Genomic DNA, 27,975 nt, shown 5'->3' with positions numbered 1-27,975 from the left:
TAACGCTGCTGTGTGAGAATCATGGGTTTGGCCTGGGGGGGATGGATAGTGTATACCGGAGGTGGAAGGAAGCTGGTCAAGGTGAGGGGTCTGTATTTGGAGGGAGGGTTCGCCAGTATGGAGGAGCTAAGGGAGAGGGTAGAGCTGCCGAGGGGGAGTAAGTTCAGGTATCTGCAGGTTAGGGACTTTGCACAAAAAATCTGTACAGACTGTATAGTTGATGTTGGGAAGTATGGGGTGTTTATTCGCTGTAACCTGTTTTGATACATGTTTGTAATAAAATAATTTTTTAAAAAAAAGGTCTCACAAGGCGGGTAGATCCCGGTAAAGCATCTCCTGGAATCGGCCGCCGTGCTGCGCTGTTTTTCGGGCTCAACGTGGCCGGTAGATCTCACCCTCTATCTTTAAAAACGTACTATTACTTCACAATTCCTTTTTAGACCCTTATGAAGTATATGAATCCATCTATGGAACCTGGCGAGTTGTGCTGCCTTTTGGCAATCACTAAAAGCTTTATATTTTGACATATTCTCAATGGATTGATGTGAAAGCTAAGATGCACTTTTCACCTTTTCAGTTTAAAGCATATTTAATTTTACAAATCTCAAGATACAGCACACGTAAACCAAAAGAATGGTTTTTGAATCCATTGCACAATCATCACGGAAGGTTACAGCAATAAGTATGGACACAGATAAACAAATACTCCATTAAATATTATTCTGTGCTGTTGGGCCGACGTGTTTTACCAAACAATAGCCAAGATTGAAGAGCGCAGACGTTAAGACTGATGGCAGTTCTGAAACTTTGTTCATCACTGGGCAAGTAAATTATGATGCTTTGATGTATCATTTGACAGTGTCATGATTAAATACATGGTCTTGGGACCATAAAATGGAAGGTAGAACTGAATTCATGAAAGAAGCAGGATTATAGGCCAATGGGATTTCCTCATTTCATTCATATATATGTGACTGTGTAAAGTGAGAAAGGCTTTGCACACCTTTCTTATCCTTTTAATACTAAGATTAACCAGTGCAGCATACATCAGATATTGAATTTGGAATCTTCCTATCTGCCTTCATGCCATACTGTGCAACTCTGAACCATCAGGATAGCCAAGGAAGAACTGCATTAATACTCAAAATTCAATACTTCCAATAATCATCCTTAACTAAATGAATCATCCTCCTCAGTACTAATGAATAACTTTAAAAACGAAATCACTACCTGTTGTGTTGGGTGTTCTGATGTACAAATGATCAAACACAGCTGGAGATGGTGTAACTCAATTTTATTTACTACTTAACTATAACAGCACACTGCTAACTTGGGAACGTGCATTGCCAGCTAATCTGTGGACCCTGTCCTATTACTATCTGGGTGAGGCACTCAGCACATGGTGAATGTCTCAGTGGCAGGCTCTGAGCTCGGTGCTCTGAGCTGGCTGCTGCTGGAATGAGCGGGAACTGTAGTGCCCCCTGTTTTTATAGTGCGTGTGCTCTCACTGGTGATTGGCTGCAATGGTGTGTGTGTGTTGGTTGGTCCTACTGCATGTCCATCAGTGTGTGTTTGATTGCACCATGATATGCTGATCTACATATCATGACATCCCCCCTTTTCGCAAAGAATATGTGCCTACATGATAATAAATAAAAAAGTATGGTGAGTGCATCTAATCATGTGTGTGCAATATTTACAACAATATGTACATGTGGCTATATTATATACACAGTAAGGTGCCAGGTGCAGAAATTAACTATGTTACACCAAGAACGAAACCAATGTCATTAACAAACAATAACAAAATCTTAAACAGCATGGCAAAAAGTCTGAAACAGTATGTCAGAACAAGTCCGTGAGTCCAATATGAAAAGGTTTATAAATCAAGTCTCTCAAGTGGGCGTCGAATTCGGGTTGACCGTCAGGGTGGCACACCACTCGTCGTCTGGATCAATGCTGTGCACTGACAGCGGCTGGTGCATTTGACTCGGGGACAGCTTGTTCTTGTTGATGACAGCAACGCAGATGGGCTCCCTGTCCTCAGTGTCATTGGTCTGTGTGACGTCGGGATCGGACTCGGTGAACGTGGGTTGAATTGCCCAAACGTTTCTGCGAGGCTGGTTAAACGGGTACGAGTTGGCAGGGTGAGCTGCTCGACAGCAGGCAGAGTAGTGGCCCAACCTGCCAAAATGCGCTTTGGCAGGACATTGCCGCTTTAAATGGGCGGAGCCACAGTTGCCGCACGTCGTGACGTCAGTGCTTTCGTTGCGCCACCGCGCATGCGTGGTGCGGTCTTGCGTAGTGCGCGCACCGCATTCCTCTGCGTCAGCGTCCCCTCTTTTGGCGCATACAAGCGCGGGGGTCCTCAGAAAGCGCGCAAAATGGCCGGCCTCCTCCAGGCTGCGGTCCGGGAGGTACTCGATCATCTGGACCGGGTCCGCATCGTGGGGCCCGTGCTGCGCAGTTTCGGCCGCCTGGTGTGTGAGTACCGGCTGGTGGCGTTCTCATGCAGAACACAGGTCTCGACGGCAGTCGCCAGGGTGAGTTGCTTGACCCGAAGGAGCTGCTGGTGCAGGGTGTCCGACATGACTCTGAAAACTATCTGGTCACGTATCATGGAGTCAGAGGTGGTCCCATAGCCGCAGGACTGCGTGCGGATGCAGAGGTGTGTTAAGTAAGACTGGAAAGGTTCGTCCTTACCTTGCAGACGCTGCTGGAACAGGAACCTCTCGAAGCTCTCGTTTACTTCAACGCTGAAGTGTTCGTCGAACTTCAGGAGCACCGTCTTGTATTTGGTTTTGACCTCGCCGTTCGTAAATGTAAGGGAGTTAAAGATGTGGATGGCGTGTTGCCCCGCCCTGGGAGAAGAAGGGCAATCTTCCTGGCGTCCGATGCATTCTCCCTGTCTGTGGCCTCGAGGAAGAGTTGGAAGTGCTGCTTGAACAGTTTCCAATTGACCCCGAGATTGCCAGCGATTCGGAGCAGCGGCGGCAGGTTGATGTCCTCCATGGTGCAGGACGGCCGATTGCTGACAATTTGCAGGTAGGTCTCACAGGCGCTGGCTTGCGTCCACTTCTGGTATCATGTCATGTTGGGTGTTCTGGTGTACAAACGATCCAACGCAGCTGGAGATGGTGTAACTCAATTTTATTTACTACTTAACTATAACAGCACACTGCCAACTTGGGGACGTGCATTACCAGCTAATCTGTGGACCCTGTCCTATTACTATCTGGGTGAGGCACTCAGCACACGGTGAATGTCTGAGTGGCAGGCTCTGAGCTCGGTGCTCTGAGCTGGCTGCTGCTGGAATGAGCGGGAACTGTAGTGTCCCCTGTTTTTATAGTGCGTGTGCTCTCACTGGTGATTGGCTGCAAAGTTGTGTGTGTGTTGGTTGGTCCTACTGCATGTCCATCAGTGTGTGTTTGATTGCACCATGATATGCTGATCTACATATCATGACACCACCAATATTAGATTTGACACAAGGTAAATATACTTCAACATTTAATAGTGATTGGTTGGCATACCAGTGAAATGTGTTTTTTTGAGATCCTGAGTATCAACTGTGTTCCATTAAAATGATTCTAACCTATTAGTTGCACGCAGCAACTTGTAAAGTTGGCATGTACCATATTAGTCTCGACTACAGCACTGAGGGCTAGATCCTGAAAGAGTGATACCAATAATTTAATCACTAATAAATACATTAAGTGGAAAATTGTTGTGCACTTTATACTTATAACTTAATAACGCATCTGAAAGTTACAAAAATACTTAAGTATTGTTTTCTGAAGATGTCATGGCAGTCAGTGCAACAAATATATTGTAGAAAAATGTATTTATACTCACATGTGCCTCTTGCTTTATAAGATCCTCCCTCTCTGGCAGTCTTCTAGGCTTGAGCTGAAGTTTGGAATCACTAGTTTCAGCGATGATTTCTGGGCTTGCATAACTGATTCTTTCCAACCAATTAAATGGCAAGGAAAGCCTGTCAGTGTCGCTCTCAATTTCTGCAGAGTCCAATTCTGGAGATTCTTCATTATTGCTGGTTGCACTGTACTGGAACGGGGATGGAGTCAGTAGAAATTTCTGTTGGTCTCTAGTTAAAATATAAGATGCCATAACTACGCAGAGTATTATTACTCCCAAAAACAGGGTGCCATGTTTGGCTTTCCATGCAAAAATATACCCACTCCACCCAAACCTGCGCTCTGCTTTGACCTCCAGTGTTGCAAGTAATTTCACTGGCTGGTTCTCAGCTTCATAAAATAGTCGAGGCAGTTTTGGATAGCCTCTGTTGCAAGTAAATGAGGCAAATTTATTTTCTGTATGATCAGTCCCTGGACGCATGTTACAGGGTCATGTATCTTGCAGTGGTGAAGCAAAAGTACACAGTAATTGTGCATTGAATAACTACATCTTCAACTGATGTACTGGACTGAGTTCCTTTGTCACCCTAGCATTGAAAATAGTCAATCTCTGTTGATGAGTGGTTTGACGCAATCTTGTTCTTAAGTCGTGAAGACACTTGTCCAATGTCAGTTAGTGGAGGTAATCAGTCTACCTTTAAAATCCATCTGCAGGAAGAGAGGAAAAACATGCAATGAATATAAAGGTACACTCAACGTTTGCGTTACTTATTGGAAAATACCGATAACCATGTTAAGTACACAATGTCAGATAAGGGTGGGAGGGCTGGTGAAACTTTCCTGGGCCCACCGGAGGCACATCCCCAAAGGTTATTGCGCCCCTTAACCCAGTTCCCCTTTCAACCCCTTGCTGAGATCTGCTGACCCTGGATTTTACCTGGACTCCTCAGCATGATGGGACTGGCTGCAGTGCCAACAGTGGGCGTGTTCCTGGTTGGTGCTGCTGGCCATCCAAACTCACCATCGGTGAGAATGGTGATTGAATACCTCTACCTACCAAGAGTTTCAAGATTCTCTTGAACTCTTAAATTTGCACCATGTACAACAGCTCGATTGGCTGGTAGCTCAATTGGCTGGTATCTTTCTAGACAGGACATCCTTCACAGACAGGGGAGTAAGTCTCGCCTCAAAGCAATTGATGCTGCTCCCAGTGTTAAATTGTTGTGGGACAGCCATTGAGATCATAGGAGACCGCCTCGCCCCTCACCAGCCTCGTAGGGCCCTCCCAAGCAGAAGTGTGCACTGTCAGGTACCATGGCCAGGGGCAGTGACAGGACACCGCCTGGGCATAGCCTTCTTTCCTCCTCCCCCTGCCCGGGGCTATAATTACTTCTGTGCTCCTGGAGGGATCCCTTCATTTGGCCAATGCTAACTGGAGGAGCAGCACCTCAACTTCCAATTAGGTACGTCACAGCCTTTCGGATTTAACATTGAGTTCAACAAATTCAGACTGTAAACTTCTCTTCCACTTTCACCCCATTTTTATTTGTATCAATTTATTTTCATTTCTTCCCTCAGTCTGTTTTTCCTTCACCATTGGCCTGCCACCATTCTTAGCCATGAACACCACTATTTACATTCCTTTTGTTTTTCTGTCCATAACATCATTGTCAATCTCCACCTATCGCTGGCCTGCTACCCAGTCCCACTGCTCCACCTCGCTCCCACAACAGTATAAATCTGACCCTATTTCCAGTTCTCTCCAGCTTTGACAAAGAGTCATCCAGACTCGAAACGCTGGCTCCCTTCTCTCTCCACAGTTGCTGTCAGAACTGCTGATATTGTCCAGTATTTTCTGTTTCTGTCTCATTTGGCCAAACCTGTTGTAAACGTCACCGATGTGACTTCACATCAACGAGGTTGTCCAGCCGGGTGAGCACCCCACTCTCCTGTATCCTTGGGCTCCATTGTCGAGCTCTGATACAGGCCTCTCTGTACAGTAGCTGTGCCCCAAAAGTCCAAACAGCACTGCTGGTCTTTAAAGGTGCTGGCCTCCAGAGGTTGAGATATCCCATCGTACCATGATTTCCAGGATGGATTTGCCTCACAGGAGCCGAGAAGACTGACGGTGAGCAGGTAAATAAATGAATGGGACATAATCCTATCGGGCTTGCCGCAAATGGCAGTGGTAGGGTTGTCACATGTTTTTGCCCAGTGGATAGGCCTTGACAATTTCATTAAATTGCGCCATTCATTCTCTTCTTTCTCCTTGATGCCACATGTTGAGTATTTCTAGCATTTTCTGTTTTTAGTTTAGAATTCCGGCGTTTGCAATGGGGTGAATTCCCCACCTCCCCGGCCGTGTGTTCCTCAGTGGTGTGCTGCCACTGTCAGTGGGGATTCTCCCTTCCTGCCACCAGCCAATGGGATTTCCCATTGTCGCCACCCCATGCTCCTGGAAAACCCGCAGGCGGGGGTGCGTGCCGCCAGAACAGAGAACCCCACCGACAGAGAGTTCACCCCAATATTTTGCTTTTGATTTTAAAATATGAGACAGGAGGTATAATCACATATAAAATTTACATAATATCACAGGAGGTGATCTCCTGTCTCTCTGTTCTCAGTAAGTCAGCGGTTGTGTTGTTTTATAAGGATAGGAACATTACAGCATGCAAAGCACAATGTTGTGATGTTTACATATAGGCGGGTATCTAATTGTCAAACTGTAGTTAAGCAGACGCTGACTGGAGTTCATTCAGAAGTTAGTTGCTATTTAGGGTGGAGATCAGAACCTTGGCTTTGTTTACACTAAAAGTCAATGAAGGAAGTGCAAACAGTGTGGTCAGATTTTACTGCCTTCGTCTCTGGCGCAGCAACGGGACTATTTTCAGGTCGTCAACCCGGCCTTCCAAATAGCAGGTTTTCCCGTTGCTCTTTGCCAAAAGCAAAGCAATCAGGAAACTACCTTCCAACTCATTGTCAGTCTTCTCGGCTCTGTGAGGCAAATCAATCCTGGAAATCCTGGATCGATGGGATATCTCACCCCCTGATTAACTAGAGAGGGTGGGCAGAATGGTGCAATCATTTTGTCAGAGGAAGGATTTCTCTTTCGAGGGCCCATGGCAAGTTTCAGAAAATTCCAGCACTTGAGACTTTCCGGGCTACAGCACTCCCAGGACTGGGAAGGCTGCCTCCTGGTTCTCTAGCTCCTACCCAGAGGTCCAGCAGTGAGGTAAGCTCACCGAAGCGGGAGGAAGAGGACAGCCTTGCCAACCAAGCAGGCCTGGTTGGAAATGGCCGAGAAAGTCAGCAGCCAGAGTATGTTCCCTCCAATCAAGGACCCAGAACCTCAGGAGGACAAGGCAGATGAGTGGCTAACACCTTCAGGTGTCACACTCTCCCTTACCTCGTGTTTGTTTGCACAATAAGCCTCAGTTCAAGCTATCTTGCAGCACCACTCATTCCTCTCCCTGCAGTCACCTCACCCCCCCATCTCACCCTTGCCTTCAGCCTACCATCCTCTTGCACCCATGCCTCAAACTGACCCTCCACAGTTCTTTCCTCCTCTGCATGAAAGCCACTACAGCAGTAAAACCCATCTGCTTTCTCTCATTACTAGGGAGTTGAGCACACAACTTGGGTGGAGGCAGAACAAAGAGTGGGGGGAATTTTGGACCTCCACCATGGGACACTTTTTCAGTGACTGAAAATGCGTGCCCACCTAGCCACCTGGGGAGGGTTGTGTTCCGTGAGGATGCAGATGTTAACAATGAACTCTCATGGCAGCCGGAGCCTCCTGAAGCACTGGTACTCAGACATAATAGGATAACAGGTCCTTTTGCCTCCTCCCAGATGAATCTCAATGTCCACTCCCTCTATCCTGTAGCACAGGCTGCAGCTGAGGAGAAGGCAGCTGCTGCTATTGGTGGAGCAGCTGGCAGTGGTGAACCTATACCATTGACTCTCAAAAGAGGGCCGATGGGTCTCTTTCTGTGCTGCTAAACTCCATGACTATGGCACTATAACTCTCAAAGGTGGCAGAGCTGTACAAGTTGCTCCCATGCCGTAGTGAGGGCTGGCAGCCAGACAGTACAGCTGAAGGTGGGTGGATAAGTGAAGTGCCAAGTAGTGAAAGCGTTCACTGAGAGGAGCGCTTTACACAGCAGCCTCTCACCTGACCAGGAATGGGACTCTCCAGTACAACTAATTAAAGCCTTCCCAGCCTGTCAGTTTTACTGAAGAAATCACTCTCACTGCACACTTGCTTCTCCAACCTGCTGATTGCAGATACAGTGCTGTTTTGAAAGAGTAGATCCGTGCACAAAACTGCTCACAACTCCTCCAGCACTTCCTGCTGCAGCTGCGGGGATTCCCCATTACACTCTCAACACACCTGGGAAAGCTGGAATGGGGTGGGGCCATGTCAGCTTCCCAACCCAATGATATTTTCTGAATTTTCCTTTCCCTCAACCCACTTCTCCTGCTCTGTGAAAATCCCATCCTGTCATTCAGCTATATAAAATTCCTTGGGTATTCCAAAAGTTCTGCCTTTTTGTGCTCCACTGCCGTTCTCAGGGGACACGATAAAATTTCAGTTGACAATGGGTATTTTCCATTTGAAATGAGGGACAAGGTGGGGATTTTCCGCTCCCATTTTCAGAGGGGAGGGGGAGGGAAAGGAGGAGGCCAATCATGTGGGGGGTCTCAAAATGGGTTTTACATTGGTGGGAATCCCCGACCGAATGTGCATTCCCCACCCCCCCCCCCCACCCCCAGCTCCCAGCAAATGATGTGTCAGGATTCCCATTTACAGTAATTTAAGTATCATTTTAAGGCCTTTACATCCGGCCCCCCTCCAATGTTAAATTGTCCATTTACGTTGGTGTGAATCAAGACGGTCCCCCACGATGTGCACCTGGTGAGCAGACCCCGCCAGAGGCGCACAGGTAAATACAGCCCCTCGAAGGAAAGAGAGTCATTCGTGGGCATTGACCGCCAGCACTGCTAAGGGGACATTACGTGGGTGTGAGGGGGTTGTTGCATGGGGGGGGAGGGGGTTCCATGGTGGAGGGGGGTGGGGGGGGGGGGTGTTACTTGGGTTGGGGAGGGGGAGGGGTACTGGTTTCAATTTTTATTTATGTACATCCTTTAAAAAGTTTAGAAACCGAAGTTGCAGGTGTTATGAGCCCTGCCCGCATGATGTCGTTCAATCCACCACTTTCATTTGTTTTGATAAAGCATTTAAAATACGGCGTGTAAACCCGGTGGGCTATCCTCTGATTTTCTGACAAGAGGTAGATGTCTACGTAACCTTGTGAGAGAGGTACTGAGTGAGCACGACAGAGGACATGGAAGAGGTCGCTCTCTAACTGGTCTTTAGTTACTTAGTTACCTACAAGCGACTTGAGTGAAATATCACGGGTGGGATTCTTTGGTCTTCCAGCCACGTGTTTATCGGCGATGAGAGGTGGTGGGCTGTTTGCTGCCGATGGGATTTTCTGCTCCCACCATTGTCAATGGGAATTCCCTTTGAAGCCAGCCCATGCCACCCAGAAACCCATGGGCAGGTGTGCACTGCCGGCAGGAGTAGAGAATCCCACCGCCAGCAAACGGCTGGAAATTCCGACCCAGGCCACCAAAATAGCCATGGACATGACCACATGAGATCTGCTAGTTTTATTTAACAAAAATAACCCATTACGTCATTATCTACACATGTCTACAAACTGTAGCTTTGTTAGCTGATCACATAACACTTACTGGAATGAAACATGGCAAGAATTGTGATTATTAAACCAAAACCATTGTTTCAATGGCCTAGAATATTTTCTCATCCCATCCGAAGAAAAGGGAAAGTAGATCAGTAACTGGTCGGAGTAATCCTTCTAACTGCACTCGCAACAACTGAAAATAATGTGTGGCAAATGGCAACAAATTAAAGGCAGCAAACAAATTGTTTTGGAGGGGGGTTGGGTTTTGTACCGGCACTGAGGGGCAGGGCCTAAACACATTGGCAAGCTCGGCGACACAGAAAGCGGGGTGACATTTTTAAAGGATGCACTGATCTCAAGGTGTCAGTCAAGGCACCACCACCACCATTCTCGCAAGCATCAACCCCCCCCGCCCCACACCCCTCAAGGATCGCTGGAATCGAGGCCCCCCCCCAATCGGTTTCACATCAGTCCCCGCCCACTTCTCACTCGCTTCAATCTCTCCCCCCCCCCCCCCCCCCCAATCGTCATACCAGCGGGCCCCCTCCCAGTTGAGCAAAGCTCTGATATGGGGTCATCAAATGCCCCCTTTCATGCCACACCCCCTTTCAGGCCCCCAACCCTTGGCAGTGCCAACCTAGCACTGTCCCCTGGCACCAATTGGGACTGCAGGGTGCCATGGTACTGCCCTGTCATGCCCCACACCATCCGGGGGCTTCAATGTCCTCAGAGCACCCTGATGTGGTCATGCGTCTGGTTTCCACCACAGGGATTCTCCAAGGAAATGACTTTAGGCGTGATTTAACGTGCAAAAATCAGGGGGCGAAATTCTCCTACCCGCCCCGCCACATTTCTGCGCTGACCGGCCGGCGGGAGTCTCCGTAACGCCGGCCGGTCAATGGGGTTTCCCATTGTGGGGCAGCCCCACGCCGTCGGGAAACCCCCGGGCGCCGGCAGAACGCAGACTCCCACCGGCGGAGAATGACGCCCTAGAGTCCTGTTTTGGCCACATCGGTGTCTTTGTTATAACAGTAGCTTCTTTCACTTGCCCCTGTCTGGACTGCTCTCTAACTTCCAGACAGTAATCTCTTTTCTGTAAGGAAATAAAATGTTCCACAGCAGTTGATGTAACTCATCTAAACAGCAAAACAAGGGCTTGGATTCTCTGCTGAATTTGTGGCAGAGAATGGGGCGCCGATCCGTTTCCGATGCACTGCCCACCCCTCGCCCCCCCCCCCTTTCGCCCCTCCCCCCCTCAAGGGGCGTTCCTTGAGTTAGGGGATCTCGTGGGGACAGGGACGGAGTCCTATAGTTATGGGCTCTCTGGGGACGGGAAGTGGGCTCTTTATTTAGGGGTCTCTGGGGGTAGGGGTCCCTTTATTTAAGGGGTCTCTGGGGGAGGGGTCCCTTTATTTAGGGGGTCTCTGGGGGAGGGGTCCCTTCATTTGGGGGTCTCTGGGGGGGGGAGAGTCCATTTATTTAGGGGGTCTCGGGGGGGGGGGGGCGCCACGTGGGAGTGCGGTGGGCAGGTCTGAAATTGTTTGGAGGGGGAGGCCCTCGGGTGGACTTTGTGGGACACTCCCTAAAGGGGTTACCCCCTTGCCCACAGCAGGGTCCACCACATCAGGGCCACTCTGGTAAACACCAGTAGTGACCCCCGTCCAGTGATTCCCGGCCCAGAGGACCGGAGATTCATGTGGGCTCAGAGATATTGGTGCCCAGCCCACTAAGTGGAAGCAAATGGGCCATGAGAACCCATTTGCATTCTACACTCGGGCGCGAACCCCGATCTGGCCCACCGGCGGCGGGGGGGGGGGGGGGGGGGAGAAGAGGGGCGAGGGGTGGGCAGAGTATCGGAAACGGATCTGCACCCAATTCTCTGCCACATAGGGAACCCCGCAGCAGAGAATCCAATCCCTTGTTTTGCTGTTTAGATGAGTTACATCAACTGCTGTGGAACATTTTATTTCTATGTCTCAAGAGCTGCCGCATGTACAATTCACATATACACACTTTGAAGAAAGGAGCAGCATTCATACAACTACAACCTGTTGTACTTCAACCAAGCCATTGAATGCTTTCCAAAGCTTTGCTTCTCTATTGAAAAACAGCACCATGCTTGTCCTGCTTCATAAGAGTTCACAACTTTTAAATTAGCTTAATGTTTTATAAATTTCAAACACATTTTTTTTAAGGACAGAACATTGCCACTAAATTGAAACATCTGACTCAGCAACCGTTTTTTTAATCATGCTCCTGAAGTGAGACAGACTTTAAGCCATTAACATGAACTAAGTATATGTCTCAGTATTTTGGCTGCACTAATCCTTTCACGAAGATGCCGTGTTACATTGCAAAAAAGGAGTAATTGAACTACCTACTTTCAGCACAGTCACCCTATTATTCAATATAATTTATTTCTCTACAGATCGATGGGTCAGGCTCAATAATTCAAGGTGGAAAATCAGAGGGGCATGTACAATATTCCAAGATTTTTAAACATGATAGGCTAGACAATGTGAAATAAAGGGCGATCTAACCGAATTGCAACAGAGTCCGGTGTCGAGTGTGTTTAGTCGGATGTTTCCCGTCGCTTGCAGTGCCGAGAAAGAACACGCTATCCAACGGGACTCTGTTGCAATCCGAGGTTTCAGCAGAGAACGCCATGCCGGCCCACACTCCTGAGTGCAGGAGGCAATCGAGGTGCCATTTATAAATGGCGCCCCAATATCCCCCCCCCCCACGATGTGACCCCTGTACCCCCACCAAAGCGGCAACTCACCTATAAGGGCCCCCCCACCTACGCCCTTTCTCACAAGGCAAGGTACCCCCAGGCCCGATCCCCAGTTCCGGCACAATGCCAGCCAGGCACCTTGGCACTGCCAGCCTCCCTGACAACCAGGTGGCACAGCGAGGGTGCCAGGCTGGCAGTGCCCCGCTGGCAGTTTCAAGGTTCCGGGATGGCATTGTGCCTGCGCCAGAGATCGGGTTTTGTGGGGACCAGTACTGAACAGCGCTCACCTAAGGTCTTGGAGGTGAAGGGGTTAGACCCCAACGCCTCGGGTAAAAGTGAGATGAGAGTGAGATTAGCAACTCACTAATATGCAGATTTACCAAATACTGATCCCGCCCACAATGGCGGGGTCCAGATCACAACATCTCGCAAAATCCCATTAGATCTCGCGAGGCGTGCCAGCCAGGTAGATTCTGGAAGAGGCCTCTCCCAGCAGCTTTGCGCCCCGTTCAGCCGGTAGGTCGGTCCAAAGAGTCTGGAGCGAACGTCCTGAGAGGGCGGTGGATAGAAGTTTGATCGAGCTATTCAAAATGGCATTTTATTGCTGCCTGGAAAGAAAGAATGTGCAAGGTCACGGGGGTGAGGCAGTGGAGTGGGGTTCTATAGAGTGCTTCATCAGCAAGCCAGTGTAGACCCGATGGGCTGAATGGCCTCCTGCACTGTAAAGATTCTGTGCAATGTTATGCGATTATAGCTTCCTCCTATATTATACCCAGACCACTTACCAGCCCATTGACAAGCAAGCAGCGAAGACTCTTTAAATCAGTCAGACACAGACATGGGCAGGTGTGTGATTTTAAAATCCTCATCCTTGTTTTCAAATCCCTCCATAATCTCCTCCTGCCCTACAACCCTCCAAGATTTCAATGCTCATCCAATCTCATCTCAACCCCATTCTCCTGTCTTCTCCCCATAACCCCTGATCCCCTTATTAATCAAGAACCTATCTACCTCTCTTAAAGACACTCAGTGATTTTGCCTCCACAGCCTCTGCAACAAAGAGTTCCACAGATTCACTACCCTCTGGCTGAAGACATTTTAAAGGATTGTCCCTTCAGTCTGAGGCTGTGCCCTCGGGTTCTAGTTTTTCCTACAAGTGGAAACATCCTCTCCACGTCCACTCTATCCAGACCTCTCAGTATCCTGTAAGTTTCAATAAGAGTCCCCCCCTCATCCTTCTGAACTCCAATGAGTACAGAGCCAGAGTCCTCAAACGCTCCTCATATGACAAGCTGTTCATTCCAGGGATCATCCTTGTGAACCTCCTCTGGACCTTTTCCAAGGCCAGCACATCCTTCCTTAGAGAGGGGCCCAAAACTGCTCACAATACTCCAAATGGGGTCTGACCAGAGTGTTATACAGCCTCAGAAGTGCATCATGCTCTTGTATTCTATATATTTTAATGCTGGGCAGTTGGATCAAGTCACAGGACTAAACAGAATACCAAAGAGCATACCAAAAGAACACTAAACATCCCAACAACAACAACAAAAATCTAGAAAGGAAGAAGTCCTTTTTTAAAAAATGGCAGTGTTCATCACCTTTGCTAACTCTCAAATAAGAAAGAAAAACTTCCATTTACATCATCGCTGTTACGATCTCTATTTAATAGTCAATGAAGTAGAAAATATGCTCTATAATTAATACCACATTTAAGACAAACAGCAAATGAAGAATTTGTTTCCAAGGTGTTGATTGACTTCAGACAAGCCATTCCCCTGCACCTCGGAGTTAGAGTCAGACATGTCGGACAGTTCCACAGTATGACCTCGAGGGGATTGAGGGAAGATGTGAGGAGTGAGGGACGGGAGTGTTGCCTGAGGCACAGAGGTGGTTATTCACCTGAACAACTTGAAGGACGTCGTTTATCTTCTTATGGCATTGCATGTCGGTCCTCTTGATGAGGCTGCCAGCACTCACAGCCAGTGCCACCTCCTCCCACGCCTCATTCAGGATCGCAGCCTGGAGAAGATGATATCCGTCCTCTCCTCAACATCATCCAGCGCTCAGTCAGTGTCAGCATTCAGTACCTTTGGGCAGGTCTTTTAGTAGCCATCTTCTTGGCTGGTCAGGCTCTGCACACAAATCCTGACCCCAGTGAAACAGACATCTGCGGGGCCAAGTCTCGGGTGGGCTGCACGTGGGCTGCTTGCTGGCCCATCTGCACGACATGAATTGCTCCTCGCCGGCGCTCCTAGCTGCAACGTGCATTTATCGCAATGTTTCACCCCCTCAGAGGGTGTCAAATCTATGGAACTCTCAGTCACTGAAGTCTTTGGAGGCTGAATATATATTGAAGAACATAGATAGATTTCTAGACTCTAAAAGGTGTCAAGGGGTGTGGCAAAAGTGCAAGAGTGTGGCATTGAGATAGAGGATCAGTTATGATCAAGTTGAATGGCGGAGCAGGCTCAAAGAGCCGAATGGGCTACTCCTGCTCCTATTTTCTCTGCTTCTATAATTTACTCTTCTCTGTGAAAATCAGGTCAAATGTCATTTTGTGGTATTTTTAGTGAAAACAGTGACCAAGAGAGTCTGAGTATCCCTGAACAAGCCACAGTCTCTGGTATGTAATTTTCCATAAGAACTGCATAAGGTAGGAAATAAACTTTCTCATTCATTAAAATGGGAAGAATGCCTGATTTTCTCTCCAATTAACAAATTCAAAAACCACATTCTTTCACAATTGCATAATCCCAAGACTCAGCTTCCTGAGTTACTTTTATTGGGCTATAATTACAGTATAACAGTGCTGATGAGGGACTAGCACAATTATATCCTTTATATTGCATGGCGGTCTCTAATGGCAACAGTGGTGTTAGAAAGTGAGAAATAAAGGAAAGCTTTGCCTTTCGGAAGCATCCCTGTCGACCAGTGGCAGGCCCCCTCAGCTTGCTGAATTCCTTTGATGGGTAGTCCCATCTTCCATTGCCAGCATCACCAGCTTGACACCAACTTCTGATCTCTCATCTCACCAATACAGTTTGCCAGCGCCCTTCCACCATTGCTTCCAGAAAGTAACCATATACAAATCCTCTTCGTATAATATATAGGTTTTCCCATTATGCAAAGTATATACATTTAGGTAACGTCTTTCACAACCCCAGCACATCCCAAAGTGGCTCACAGCCAATGAAGTGCTTTTGAAATATCGAGTATATTGTGAGGTAAATGGGGCAGCCACAAACTAACAAACTCCTCCCCGTGCCCCGCAGAGTAAGAAGAGGAAGTTAGGAATGTGAACCAACCTGATTAATAAGCTGGTTCAGTCATGTCAAACTAGCATGAGTGAGGAGAACGGTGGAGAGAAAAGCAGCTGAGTTGGAGTGGGACATTTCAAAGTGGCACTGTCCCCAAGAGTGAAGGGAGTTTGCCATTTTTATTTAAATATGATTGAGAATAAATGCACCTGAGAGTGACGTAAAATAACAATTTATCATTACTCTCTATTTATAAGTGAATTATATCTCCTCCTCTCTATTTGTGTGTAAATTCACTTAGCTCTGACCAATACAGTTCCTTCCGACTGTTAAGATGTTTCCAGTTTCTGCAGTAATTTTGCTGTTCCTTAAATTCTCCTCATTACAGGCATTCATGATGAATTACGCAGCTGTTAACTGGAATTTTGCTATTTATGGGATCTTGCTATTGCGTGTCCACATAACAGATACTGCACTCCACAAAATAATCCAAGTTCTTTGAGACATTTTGACACATTCCATGGATGTCACGGTAGCACAGTGGTTAGCACTGTTGCTTCACAGCGCCAGGTTCCCAGGTTCGATTTCTGGCTTGGGTCAACTGTCTGTGCGGAGTCTGCAAGTTATCCCTGTGGCTGCGTGGGTTTCCTCCGGGTGCTCCGGTTTCCTTCCACAAATCCCGAAAGACATGCTTGTTAGGTAACTTGGACATTCTGAATTCTCCCTTTGTGTACCCGAACAGGCGCCGGAATGTGGTGATTAGGGGGTTTTCACAGTAACTTCATTGCAGTGTTAATGTAAGCCTACTTGTAACAATAAATATTATTATTATTACATTCTAGCAATAGTGGTGGTGGCTTGTGCTCCAGATCTAGCCACATCCCTAGCCGAGCTGCTTGAGTACAGCAACAACACTGGCATCTGCCAGGCAATGTGGAAAATTGCCCAGGTTTGTCTTGTACAAAATGGATAAATCCAACCCGGACAATTATGGCCCCAGCAGTCTACTCTCAATCATCAGCAAAGCGATGGAAAGTATTATCGGCAGTGCTTGATCAGCAATAGCCTGCTCACTGACGCTCAAGGCAACATTTGACCAAGTTTGACATCAAGGAGCCCTATCAAAACTGCAAAATTGAAGTCAATGGAAATTGGGGGCAAGTTCTCCATTGGATGGAGTCATACCTGGCACAAAGGAAGATGGATGTGGTTGTTGGAGGCCAATTATCTCAGTCCCAGGACATCATTGCAGGGGTCCTCAGAGTAGTATATTAGGCCCAACCATCTTCTGTTGTTGCAATTAATGACCTTTCCTCCATCATACGGTCAGAAGTGGGGATGTTCGCAGCTGATTGCACAATGTTCAGCACCATTTACAACCCCTCAGGTACTGAAACAGTCTGTGCCCATATACATCAAGAACTGGACAATATTCAGGCTTGGGCTGAAAAGTGGCAAGTAACATTTATGCCACAGTAGTACCAGACAGTGACCATCTTCAACAAGAGAAAATCGAACCTTCTCCCCTTGAAATTTTTTAACAAGATCCTGAGAGTTTCCATTGACCAGAAACAGAAGTGGACCAAGCATGTGAATACTGTGGCTACACGAGCAGGTCAGAGGTTGGAAATTCTGCAGAAAGTAACCCATCTCCTGACTCCCAAAAGCCTGTCCACCATCTACAAGACACAAGTCAGGAGTGTGATCAAATACTATTCCACTTGCTTTGATGAGTGCAGCTCCAATAACATTTAAGAAGCTCAACGTTATTCAGGATAAAGCAGGCTGATTGATTGGAAGCCATCCACCACCTTAAATATTCACTCCCTCCACCACTGATGCACAGCAGCAGCACTGTATACCATCTACAAAATGCACTGCAGCAACTCACCAAGGTCCTGCAACAGCACCTTCCAAACCTATGACCTCTACCACCTAGAAGGACAAGGGAAGCAGATACGTGGGAACACCACCACCTGCAAGTTCCCTTCCACATCACACCCCACCCTGCCTCGGAACTATATCGTCGTCCTTTTGCTGCTCCTGTGTCAAAATCCTGGAACTCCTTTCCTAACAGCACTATGGGTCTTCCTACAACATATGGGCTGCAGCAGCTAAAGAAGTCAGCTCACCATCATCTTATCAAGGGCAATTAGGGATGGGCAATAAATGTCAGCCTAGCTAGGGACGCCCACATTCCATGAACAAATAATTTAAAAGTCATTTGGTACCATGTACCACGAACCATTTTTTTCGTTTGAACATTCATGGCAGGATAAAGCATCCCATAATCAGTCTATGAAACACAGTGGAATGCTTTATGGAAGCTGCACATCAGAATTACAAATTTTCAACGTTCATGGTAGTATTTTAAATTAAATGTAGAAAAACTAATCCAAACAAAACACATGTGATCCCACAGCTAAAAACTTAACAACTCATTCAGCTGTACCAGAAAGCACCAATTAACAGTAGCATAGTGATCATTTTCTGGAATTGTAATTCAGAGGCCTGGGCTGCAGGAACAGTTCAGATCCCACAATGGCAGCTAGCGGAAATAAATTCATTAACAGATGTCATCAAAAATAGATATGGAATTGAAAATGATCATGAAACTAAAACTTTTGAAAAAATCCATTTGATTTCACTAATGCCCTTTGAGAAAGGACACCTGCCATTCTTATCTGGTCTGGCCTACAGGTGTCACTTTATTGCCCTTTGAAATGGCCTGTCATCCCAATAGTTGTATCAAACCGTGAGAGAAAAGTCAATACTGTGGGTAACACCGACACCACATGGACTGCATCACTAAGAATGTGGCCCACCACTACCTTCTTCACGTGTCACTTTTATTCCATCGGCTTCGACCCTCAAAAACGGCAACCAAGTTAGCTGGGCCCAATTTGCCCTTAACAAATCTGTTATTGCTTTCCTTAATCAATCTATATTTGTCCAAGTGACTTCATTTTTTTCCAGATCATCATTTCTAAAAGCTTTCCACCACTGCTTTCAAAATGTTTTTACTGGGTTTTTCTCTCAACCCTTTGGGTAAGGGTGTAAAATATACAGTTCTCCCATCCTCTGACACACCCCGCTATCCAAGGAGGATTGAAAGATCATGGCCAGCACCTCCATAATTTCCACCCTTACTTCCCTCAATATCTTCTGATGCATCACATCTGATCCTGGTGACTTATCAACTTTAGGTTTAGCCAGCCTTTACATTTCTTCTTTACCAATTGTTAACTCATCCATTGTCTCACCTATCTCCTCTTGTACTATGACTTGGAATCCGTCTTTACCAACGAACAAGATGCTACCATAGTTGTCATTTAGTACCTTGTCGTTACTCTGCCTCTATGTGCAATTCTCCTTCTGGGTCCCAATCAGTCCTATTCATCCTGTCACTTGTATCATTTATATTGCTGGAGAATATTTTTGTATTAATTTGTGTTAGCTGCCAGTCTCTTTTCATGCTCTTCTTTTGCTTGTCTTATTTCTTCCTTCACATCCCCTCTGAAATTCCTATGTCGAACCTGGCTGCCACTTGCATTATCCACCTGACGTGTCATATGAACCCCTTTTTCTGCTTCATTTCACTCTGTTTCTTTTATCATCTAGGGTGCTCTGGCTTTGCATGCCCTATTTTTCCTCCTCATGAGAATGTATCTCGACTGTACTAAAATTCCTCCTCTTTAAAGACAGCTCATTGTTCAATTACAGATGTTCCTGCCTTTCTGTGATTCCAAATTATCTGGACCAGATCAATTCTCACCCCACTGAAGTTGACCCTCTCCCATTAATTATTTTTTTTACTCTAGATTGCTCTTTGCCCTTTTCCACAGCTAAATAAACTTACAATACAATGACTCAGAGTGCAGCAATTTCTATAATGCAGTATTGGTATTCCCCCACTCAAAAGTTAGATAAAGTTCCAATGCACACTAGATTACTATTTGAAGTATTCTGTATTTTCTTTACAGCAGTAGTTGGAAAGCAATATTAGGCTTTGATTTTTAAGTATATCATCATGATAATGGATCAATTAAGATTCATTGACAAAAAGTACTTCAGTCACTGTGAGGTGTAAATATGTAGATACTGAGATGTGAAATGTATTAATACACTTTCTGAAGCATTAATAATTACTACAACATGAAATCAGAAATGGAAGATAGTAAAGAGGCAACAAATGTGTAAATAGTTCTAAGAAATTCTTGCGGTATCAAATTTCATCCATATTTAAGTATTCACTCCTGTGTACTTACTTGCGGCTCAACTTGAGTATCAGATTTAACATCTGTTAAGAATATTTTTAAACCATTGACTATCCAGTTTCCAGTTATCAATTGGCAGCTCAAATCACACAAACAGGTGTCTAAATCCAAAATCACGATCTATTATTGCATTGAGAACAAAATCAAAACAGGTGCGCTTTAGTAAAATGTATATAAGGTTACTACTGTAAAGCTATATCTACATTTATTAATTCCTATGGGTATCGCATTCCTATGTTTGAGTCACAGAGATGATTGATGCAGGTAGGGCAGTGGATGTTGTCTATATGGACTTCAGTAAGGCCTTTGACAATGTCCCTCATGGTAGACTAGTACAAAAGGTGAAGTCACACAGGATCAGAGGTGGGCTGGCAAGGTGGATACAGAACTGGCTAGGTCATAGAAGGCAGAGAGTAGCAACGGAAGGATGCTTTTCTAATTGGAGGGCTGTGACTAGTGGTGTTCTGCAGAGATCAGTGCTGGGACCTTTGCTGTTTGTCGTATATATAAATGATCTGGAGGAAAATGTAACTGGTCTGATTAGTAAGTTTGCAGATGACACAAAGGTTGGTGGAATTGCGGATAGCGATGAGGACTGTCAGAGGATACAGCAGGATTTAGATTGTTTGGAGACTTGGGCGGAGAGATGGCAGATGGAATTTAATCCGGACAAATGTGAAGTAATGCATTTTGGAAGGTCTAATGCAGGTAGGGAATATACAGTGAATGGTAGAACCCTCAAGAGTATTGAAAGTCAGAGAGATCTAGGTGTACAGGTCCACAGGTCCCTGAAAGGGGCAACACAGGTGGAGAAGGTAGTCAAGAAGGCATACGGCATGCTTGCCTTCATTGGCCGGGGCATTGAGTATAAGAATTGGCAAGTCATGTTGCAGCTGTATAGAACCTTAGTTAGGCCACGCTTGGAGTCTAGTGTTCAATTCTGGTCGTCACACTACCAGAAGGATGTGGAGGCTTTAGAGAGGGTGCAGAAGAGATTTACCAGAATGTTGCCTGGTATGGAGGGCATTAGCTATGAGGAGCGGTTGAATAAACTCGGTTTGTTCTCACTGGAATGACAGAGGTTGAGGGGCGACCTGATAGAGGGACATAGACAGAGTGGATAGTCAGAGGCTTTTCCCCAGGGTAGAGTGGTCAATTACTAGGGGGCATAGGTTTAAGGTGCGAGGGGCAAGGTTTATAGTAGATGTACGAGGCAAGTTTTTTACACAGAGGGTAGTGGGTGCCTGGAACTCGCTACCGGAGGAGGTGGTGGAAGCAGGGACGATAGTGACATTTAAGGGGCATCTTGACAAATACATGAATAGGATGGGAATAGAGGGATACAGACCCAGGAAGTGTAGCAGATTGTAGTTTAGTCGGGCAGCATGGTCGGCACGGGCTTGGAGGGCCGACGGGCCTGTTCCTGTGCTGTACATTTCTTTGTTCTTTGAGTCACATTATAACTCTGTACCAGCAACTCACCGACTGAATTCTTTCTTCACCGAACTGATATCCTGGGTGGGATTTACCAACTATCCCTCCGCTTGTTTTTTGGCGGCAGAGGTGACCCACCAGCAGGATCTACCGGTCCCGCCGTTGTCACGGGATTTCCATTTGACTACACCCCTCGATGCCGGGAAACCATGTGCCAGTTTGGGACCGGAATTTTCTGTCAGCGTGAACTCCAGCCCCACGGGCATGATTCTCCGCCGGCGTGATTCTCCGTTTTGCCAGCACCCAGGGGTTTCCCAAAGGTGTAGGGCTGCCCCACAATGGGAAACCCCATTGACCGGCCGGCGTAATGGAGAATCCCGCAGGTAGGTCGAGGCTGAAAAGTGGTGTGGCGGGGCGGAGAATCCAGCCCCACATCTTTGCGATTTTACTGGTTTTTCTCCAAGAATGGCAGTGCTCACTGTTGGTGCCTTGTAACAGAATTTCTTTCTTCCTTTTTCTTCTCAATAGATAGGAGATTAATAGAAGTCTCTACTTTAGGAGGTGTTTTTGTCCTCACCAGTCTTACTTTAAGTTGGAATGCCTGGGTATTTTACACTCTGCCTGACACTCCTTTCGTTGGCCTAGTGGAGTGCACAACATGTAGGTAGCCCTATGCCACCAGTTTTCTGCTCTTGCTGAATGGAAACTTAATCCAAACCAACAAAGTTTCACTTTGGAGATTGCGTCATACGTTGTGATGTACACTGCTCTTTGTTGTCAGCAATTCAGTTTGAGACCAGTAATGCATTCTGAGCACTTAGTATAATTGCTGCAACTTGATATGCAATCATAAAATCACACCTTTTTACGGTTTGAAGAACTTACTTTGTGCCATTGAAATAACTTTTATCTTTGGTGACTTATCAAAACATCTGCCATTAAAAATATAACTTTTACACTTTGGCATGAATTCTCATCCATAACGCCGGAGTTGTAAAAATTCCCTGCTCGGTCTGCCCACCTAAGGAGAAAGTGCTCTCAAACACATGGTGGGGCGTCATTCTCCGACCCCCCGCCGGGTCGGAGAATGGCCGTTGGCCGCCGTGAATCCCGCCCCCGCCCCCGCCGAAGTCTACGGTACCGGAGATTGGGCGGGGGCGGGAATGGGGCCGCGCCGGTTGGCGGGACCTCCCCGCTCAATTCTCCGGCCCGGATGGGCCGAAGTCCCCCCCAGAAATTGCCTGTCCCGCCGGCGTAAATTAAACCTGGTATTTACCGGTGGGACCAGGCGGCGTGGGCGGGCTCCGGGGTCCTGGGGGGGGGCGCGGGGCGATCTGACCCCGGGGGGTGCCCCCACGGTGGCCTGGCCCGCGATCGGGGCCCACTTTCCCTTCCGCCTCCGCCACGGCCTCCACCATGGCGGAGGCGCAAGTGACTCTCCCACTGCGCATGCGCGGGAAACTGTCAGCAGCCGCTGACGTTCCCGCGCATGCGGCGGGAAACTGTCAGCGGCCGCTGACGCTCCCGCGCATGCGCCGCATTTCCGCGCCAGCTGGCGGGGCAACAAACGCCATTTCCGCCAGCTGACGGGGCGGAAATCCCTCCGGCGTCGGCCTAGCCCCTCAATGTTGGGGCTCGGCCCCCAAAGATGCGGAGCATTCCGCACCTTTGGGCCGGCACGATGCCCGTCTGATTGGCGCCGATTTGGGCGCCAGTCGGCGAACATCGCGCCGTTGGGGGAGACTTTTGCCCGTGATTTTTATTGTGTTGTGGGGGGCGGTGGTTGGGGAAGGTACGGTTGCAACTGGAGTCAGGCCAACCTTCCGTGGAAAAAGTTTGGATACAGCCACAGCAACTGCCAGGTGCCAAGGCAGGCTGTTGAAAAACGCCACCTCAATGCTGTGGGACGATGTCCCAGTTAAAATAAAATAGAAAGACCCTGTCCAGCCCTCACCCACTCTCTATGACTCACCCATGCCACCTCATGTCCCCCACTAACTTCCAAGGGCCCCTCATGCCAGGCTCTGTCCCTCACCCACCCCCTATGCATTCTCATTTCAACAGGCTAAAGCATTTCTGGGCTGTCAGCCAAGTCTCATTGTGTATTCTTGTCTGAGAACCAAGACATCCATGAAAGTACTAAAATACCTGCTCCCCTGATTGATTGACAGTTTTGGCTATCTGATCTCTACTGTCAATTGCACAAGGCTAAGAGGTTTCAAATGCTTGCAGTTTCAGCTACTGAAGTATTCAAAGTTCTGGATGATTTAAACTTGATTGCCCGGTAGCAAAAATACTTTTAAAAAAACATAGTGAGAAGTTATCAAGAAACACACGCTACTGTCACTAAAGGGTTCATTGCTTCTATACAGCATATAAAGAGTGAATGAGCATGGAAGTGCCATAGTTTTACATGGTAGGTGGGGACTCCAGTGTCTTGGGGGTTGTTTGGGGGGCATAGCTTGGAATAGGGATTTATGAGGGGCCATCGGAAAGTGGGTGAAGGGGTATAGCTTGGCATGGGGGAAATGGGACATGGGCACGGGAGGAGGGACATGCCTTTGAAGAGGGACATGCCTTTGAAGAGGGGCATGAGGGGCCATGTGGATTATTTGGGGGGTCGCGCCTTGCCATAGGAGGGCATGAGGAGCAACTTTCAAAATAACCTTTTAAAAGGTTCCCTCAGGCAGATTATGGTTCGCAACCCCTCTGAGGGGTCATGAATCACGACTCGTTGAAAACTGGACCCAAGTTTATGAAGACTGCAGAGGACTAGGACATGCCTATCTCGCAGGTCAGGAGTATGGGTGTGGGCTTCTAACCTGAACCAGCCCGATTACTTAAAGAGGTCTTATGGGTGGCACGGTGGTACAGTGGTTACCACTGCAGCCTACGGCGCTGAGGACCCGGGTTCAAATCCCGGCCTGGGTCACTGTCCGTGTGAAGTTTGCACACTTGTCTGTGTGGGTTTCACCCCCACATTCCAAAGATGTGTAGGTTAGGTGGATTGGCCACGCGAAATCGCCCCTTAATTGGAAAAAAAAAGACTTGGATACTCTAAAATTTATTTTTTTAAAAGGCTCTTATGAAAAAAATCAGAAACCCCAGGAATGGGGCCAGGAATCCCAAAATCAGGTTCTGCCGTCATTTTTAAAAGGGTTCCCAAGTCATTCCACTTTGGTGAAAATCTTTGTCTTTGACTTTAATCTCTCCTTTCCACCCTTCCTTGTGACTAACATAAAGTGCCGCAATAATTAGCATAGGGTAGGATGTGGAGACCCATGCTGGACAACAATTATCTTTAATCATAATTGTCTACTGTGCCAAAACTCAGTGTGGGAAGCATGTTCTCCTGAACTGTCCATTACCTCAAATATGAAATCAATATCCTGCACACACTATAGACATTTATTTGTCAGCCCATTCAACAGCTATTTAGTGCTCCTTGAAATGATGTTGTGGGTATGTTTCAACATCAATTCTTGATTTGGCAAATTACAATTTCACAACTCGTGGCTGTACCCCCGGAGTTAGGAGGGGGAAATAAGAAAAAAAATCAAAATCAAAAATGGGTTCCTGATCCCCAGCAAAGAAAACCACTTTTCTGCACTTAGCATGCAGCTGAATGTCCAGGGATCTTATAATCATGATTGTCTCTCACCTGCAAACACTTAATACATGTAAAGAATAGCCATCTAGAACAAATGCCAAAGAGGACCTAGCACCCAACACCAGCACTAGTCAATGGCTTCAATAAGGTGAAGGACACTAAAATCACATGTTTTATTCTTTTGATGTGATGCTGCAACTCAGAAGTGGTTTTGTTCTTTACAGCTTGAAAATCTGCTAACGCACACACAATGGTGAAATATGTGATTGTTTTAAATACTGTCGTCATTGCATAAAGCCGCTTGACACCTGAAAAAGAGTGTTTAGTTTTCAATTCAGCAGTTAGTGCAGAAGTACGCTATTACCACAATCGGGGTTACCTAGTTCTTTCTCAAAGCCAACGATAACAGGAAATGTTACATCAGCCTCAGCAGTATTTTTCTCTCCAGGCTAATTCTAAAGAATAGTCTTTTCTTCTTTAGATCCGCAGCCTGATGGCCAACACACTGCAAGAATTCAGGACAGCTTTTGTGGTTTCCTGAGTGGAACGCCAGCTGTTTTTCTTATCCCATTTCCAACAGAATATTTCTTTCCATCACCTGGAAAAGTAGATTCCTTTGTTTCGGTTTGTGCCTATTTAACAAAGTCGCTGTACTCTGCACTTCATTACCTTTTTAAAAATCATGCCCAGATTTTCTTTCTGACTGCTTAGACTTTACGGCTAGTTAAAGAACAATATTTAGCATTCAGTCATGAACCTTTCAGATCTCAGATGGTGAAAACTAAGCTTTCAATTTGCTCTGTAAAACCTGAGCTGTTAAAACTGTACAGTTCGTCCCAACAAGTTAACAAGCCTAAAGGTATTCACAAAACTTTAAATGACCACACACTCACGCAAGAACTCAGTGATTTTCTTCGTTGAGCTTCACTGAATTGCTGACCGTTGCATCTTTAGATCAAAGTCAATACATTACATTGGAGATTCACAACCTCTGCTCACCTGGTTGGGAGATGTTTCTGCGGTGCTACTATTTTCAGGCTATCCCATTTATAAAGTTTCTAACTAATATTTCAACTGTTGGAACTGTTCAGACAGATCTAGGATGACACAAGATTGATAACTCGTGATAGATGCCCCACTTCATTTAAGAATAAAAGTTTCCTTTTTACAGATTCACCCAGCAACTAAAAAGTAAACCTTACTTGATGTCATAATAGATGGAAGTCAGTGATCAAGACCTGCTGGACATGTTTCCAACCACAAGAGAAATTACATATTAGAAGACAGTGAAAAATACTGTCCAGGTGAAGAGAGTGAAATGCACCCAATGGTATATACAGAGTAACCTCACTGCTTATAAATCATGAACTTTTTTCTAAATACCCCACCAAATGCTTCACCCAAAACAGGAGAAAATGGAGGGTCATGGAGTGATGGCAAGCAGGTTCAAACATCCATGCCATTGGGTTCTCAATCATAATTGTGGGGAGATGTAAAGTGGTGACATATATTTGCACAGGGATAGCTAGTGGTCCCCAGGTCATACTCATGCATCTTCTTACAAAAATTATTCAAACCAAAATGCATTAAAGCATTACATTATATGAGTAATATTATGGACATCCCATAATATTACTCATATAACCATGCAGATTGGGCACTCCCCTTACTGTTTCTGGTGGCCAGAGGAACCACCAAGTTTTAAGCCAAATGTTGCAAATCTGTACTTACCGCCCAGTAATATATGGTGCTATATTAGGGAACATCATTGATTCCATGACATTGCTAACAGAGAAAACTTTAATCATGTAATTCTCCTTCTTCCTATGATTATCTCAAATCCGTTTTAATTCTATGTCACAGAATCACGGAACCTGTACAGTGCAGAAAGAGGCCATTCGGCCCATCGAATCTGCACAGGCTGTCTGAGGGAGCATTCTACCTAGTAACACTCACCTGTCTTATCCCTGTAACTAGGCACATTATTTATTTTCAGATAACAATCAAATTCCCTTTTAAGTACCTTGATCCAACCTGCATCCACCACCTTCTCAGGAAGTTCATTCCAGAGTCCAACCACCCTCTGGGTGAAAAGAAATGTCCTCACACCACTTTGACACCTTTTGCCTATTATTTTGAATCTGTGTCCTCCAGTTCATGATGTACTCTTGAAAGGGAACATTTTCTCACTAATTACCCTTTCCATACCCCTCAGGATCTTGAATACCTCTATCAAATCTCCTCTCAAACTTCTATTCTCCAAGGAAAGCAGGTCACAGTTGTTACCAGCACTTTGTTTGTCTTGCACACTTTGTTATTGTCTGATTCACATTTTCTATCTCCTGAGAACTACCATTGGCCAGAAACTGAACTGGACTAGGTACATAAAATACTGTGGCTATAACAGCAGATCAGAAGCTAGGAATCCTGAAACTCACTCCCCAAAGCCTGTCCGACAAGGTAGGCACAAGTCAGGAATGTGATTGATTACTCGCTACTTGCCTGGATTTTTTATTTGTTCATAGGACGTGAGTGTTGCAGGCTGGGACAGCATTTATTGCCCACCCTAATTGCCCTTGAGAGGGCAGTTAACCACGTTGCTGGGGATCTGGAGTCACATGTAGGCCAGGGAAGGATGGCAGAAATTTTTAAAGAATCTTTAACATGCCTTTGTTACCTCAAGATGTGACAACTCCCATGTACTCCTGGCAGGCCTCGCACATTCTGCACCACATAAAACTAGACAACCCAAAACTCTGCTGCCATGGCAACAAACAAGTCTGGTTGACCCATCACCCCTGTGCTCGCTGACCTGCACTTACTTGCTCCCAGTTAAGCAATCCCTTAATTTAACATTTCTTACCCTTGTTTTCAAAGCCCTGCTTAGCCTCGGCCCTTCTTACTTCTGTTATCCCCTAAAACCCTCTGAGATATCTATCCCTGCAGGTCTTGAGCACACCTGATTTTAATTGCTCCACTATTGGTGACTGTGCTTTCAGTTGGCTAGACTTAGACTTTGGACTACCGTCCTTACACCCTCACTACTTCACTTTTCCCCTTTAAGGCACTCTTTA

General features: G+C 46.4%; 1 protein-coding gene across 1 annotated transcript in view; it reads right to left on the bottom strand.

The window, feature by feature from the left end:
• Positions 1–27,975, bottom strand: part of chst15 (carbohydrate (N-acetylgalactosamine 4-sulfate 6-O) sulfotransferase 15) — a 106,943-nt gene that overhangs the window by 53,050 nt on the left and 25,918 nt on the right. The window contains exon 2 of the mRNA XM_072479269.1: positions 3,856–4,583. Coding sequence (XP_072335370.1) covers positions 3,856–4,356 — 501 coding nt within the window. The 5' untranslated portion in view covers positions 4,357–4,583. The remainder of the gene's footprint in view (positions 1–3,855; positions 4,584–27,975) is intronic.

This window comes from Scyliorhinus torazame, chromosome 16 (genome assembly GCF_047496885.1).
Source record: "Scyliorhinus torazame isolate Kashiwa2021f chromosome 16, sScyTor2.1, whole genome shotgun sequence".
In the NCBI taxonomy this organism is placed as follows: Eukaryota; Metazoa; Chordata; class Chondrichthyes; order Carcharhiniformes; family Scyliorhinidae; genus Scyliorhinus; species Scyliorhinus torazame.
This window is presented reverse-complemented; position numbering and strand designations above follow the sequence as displayed.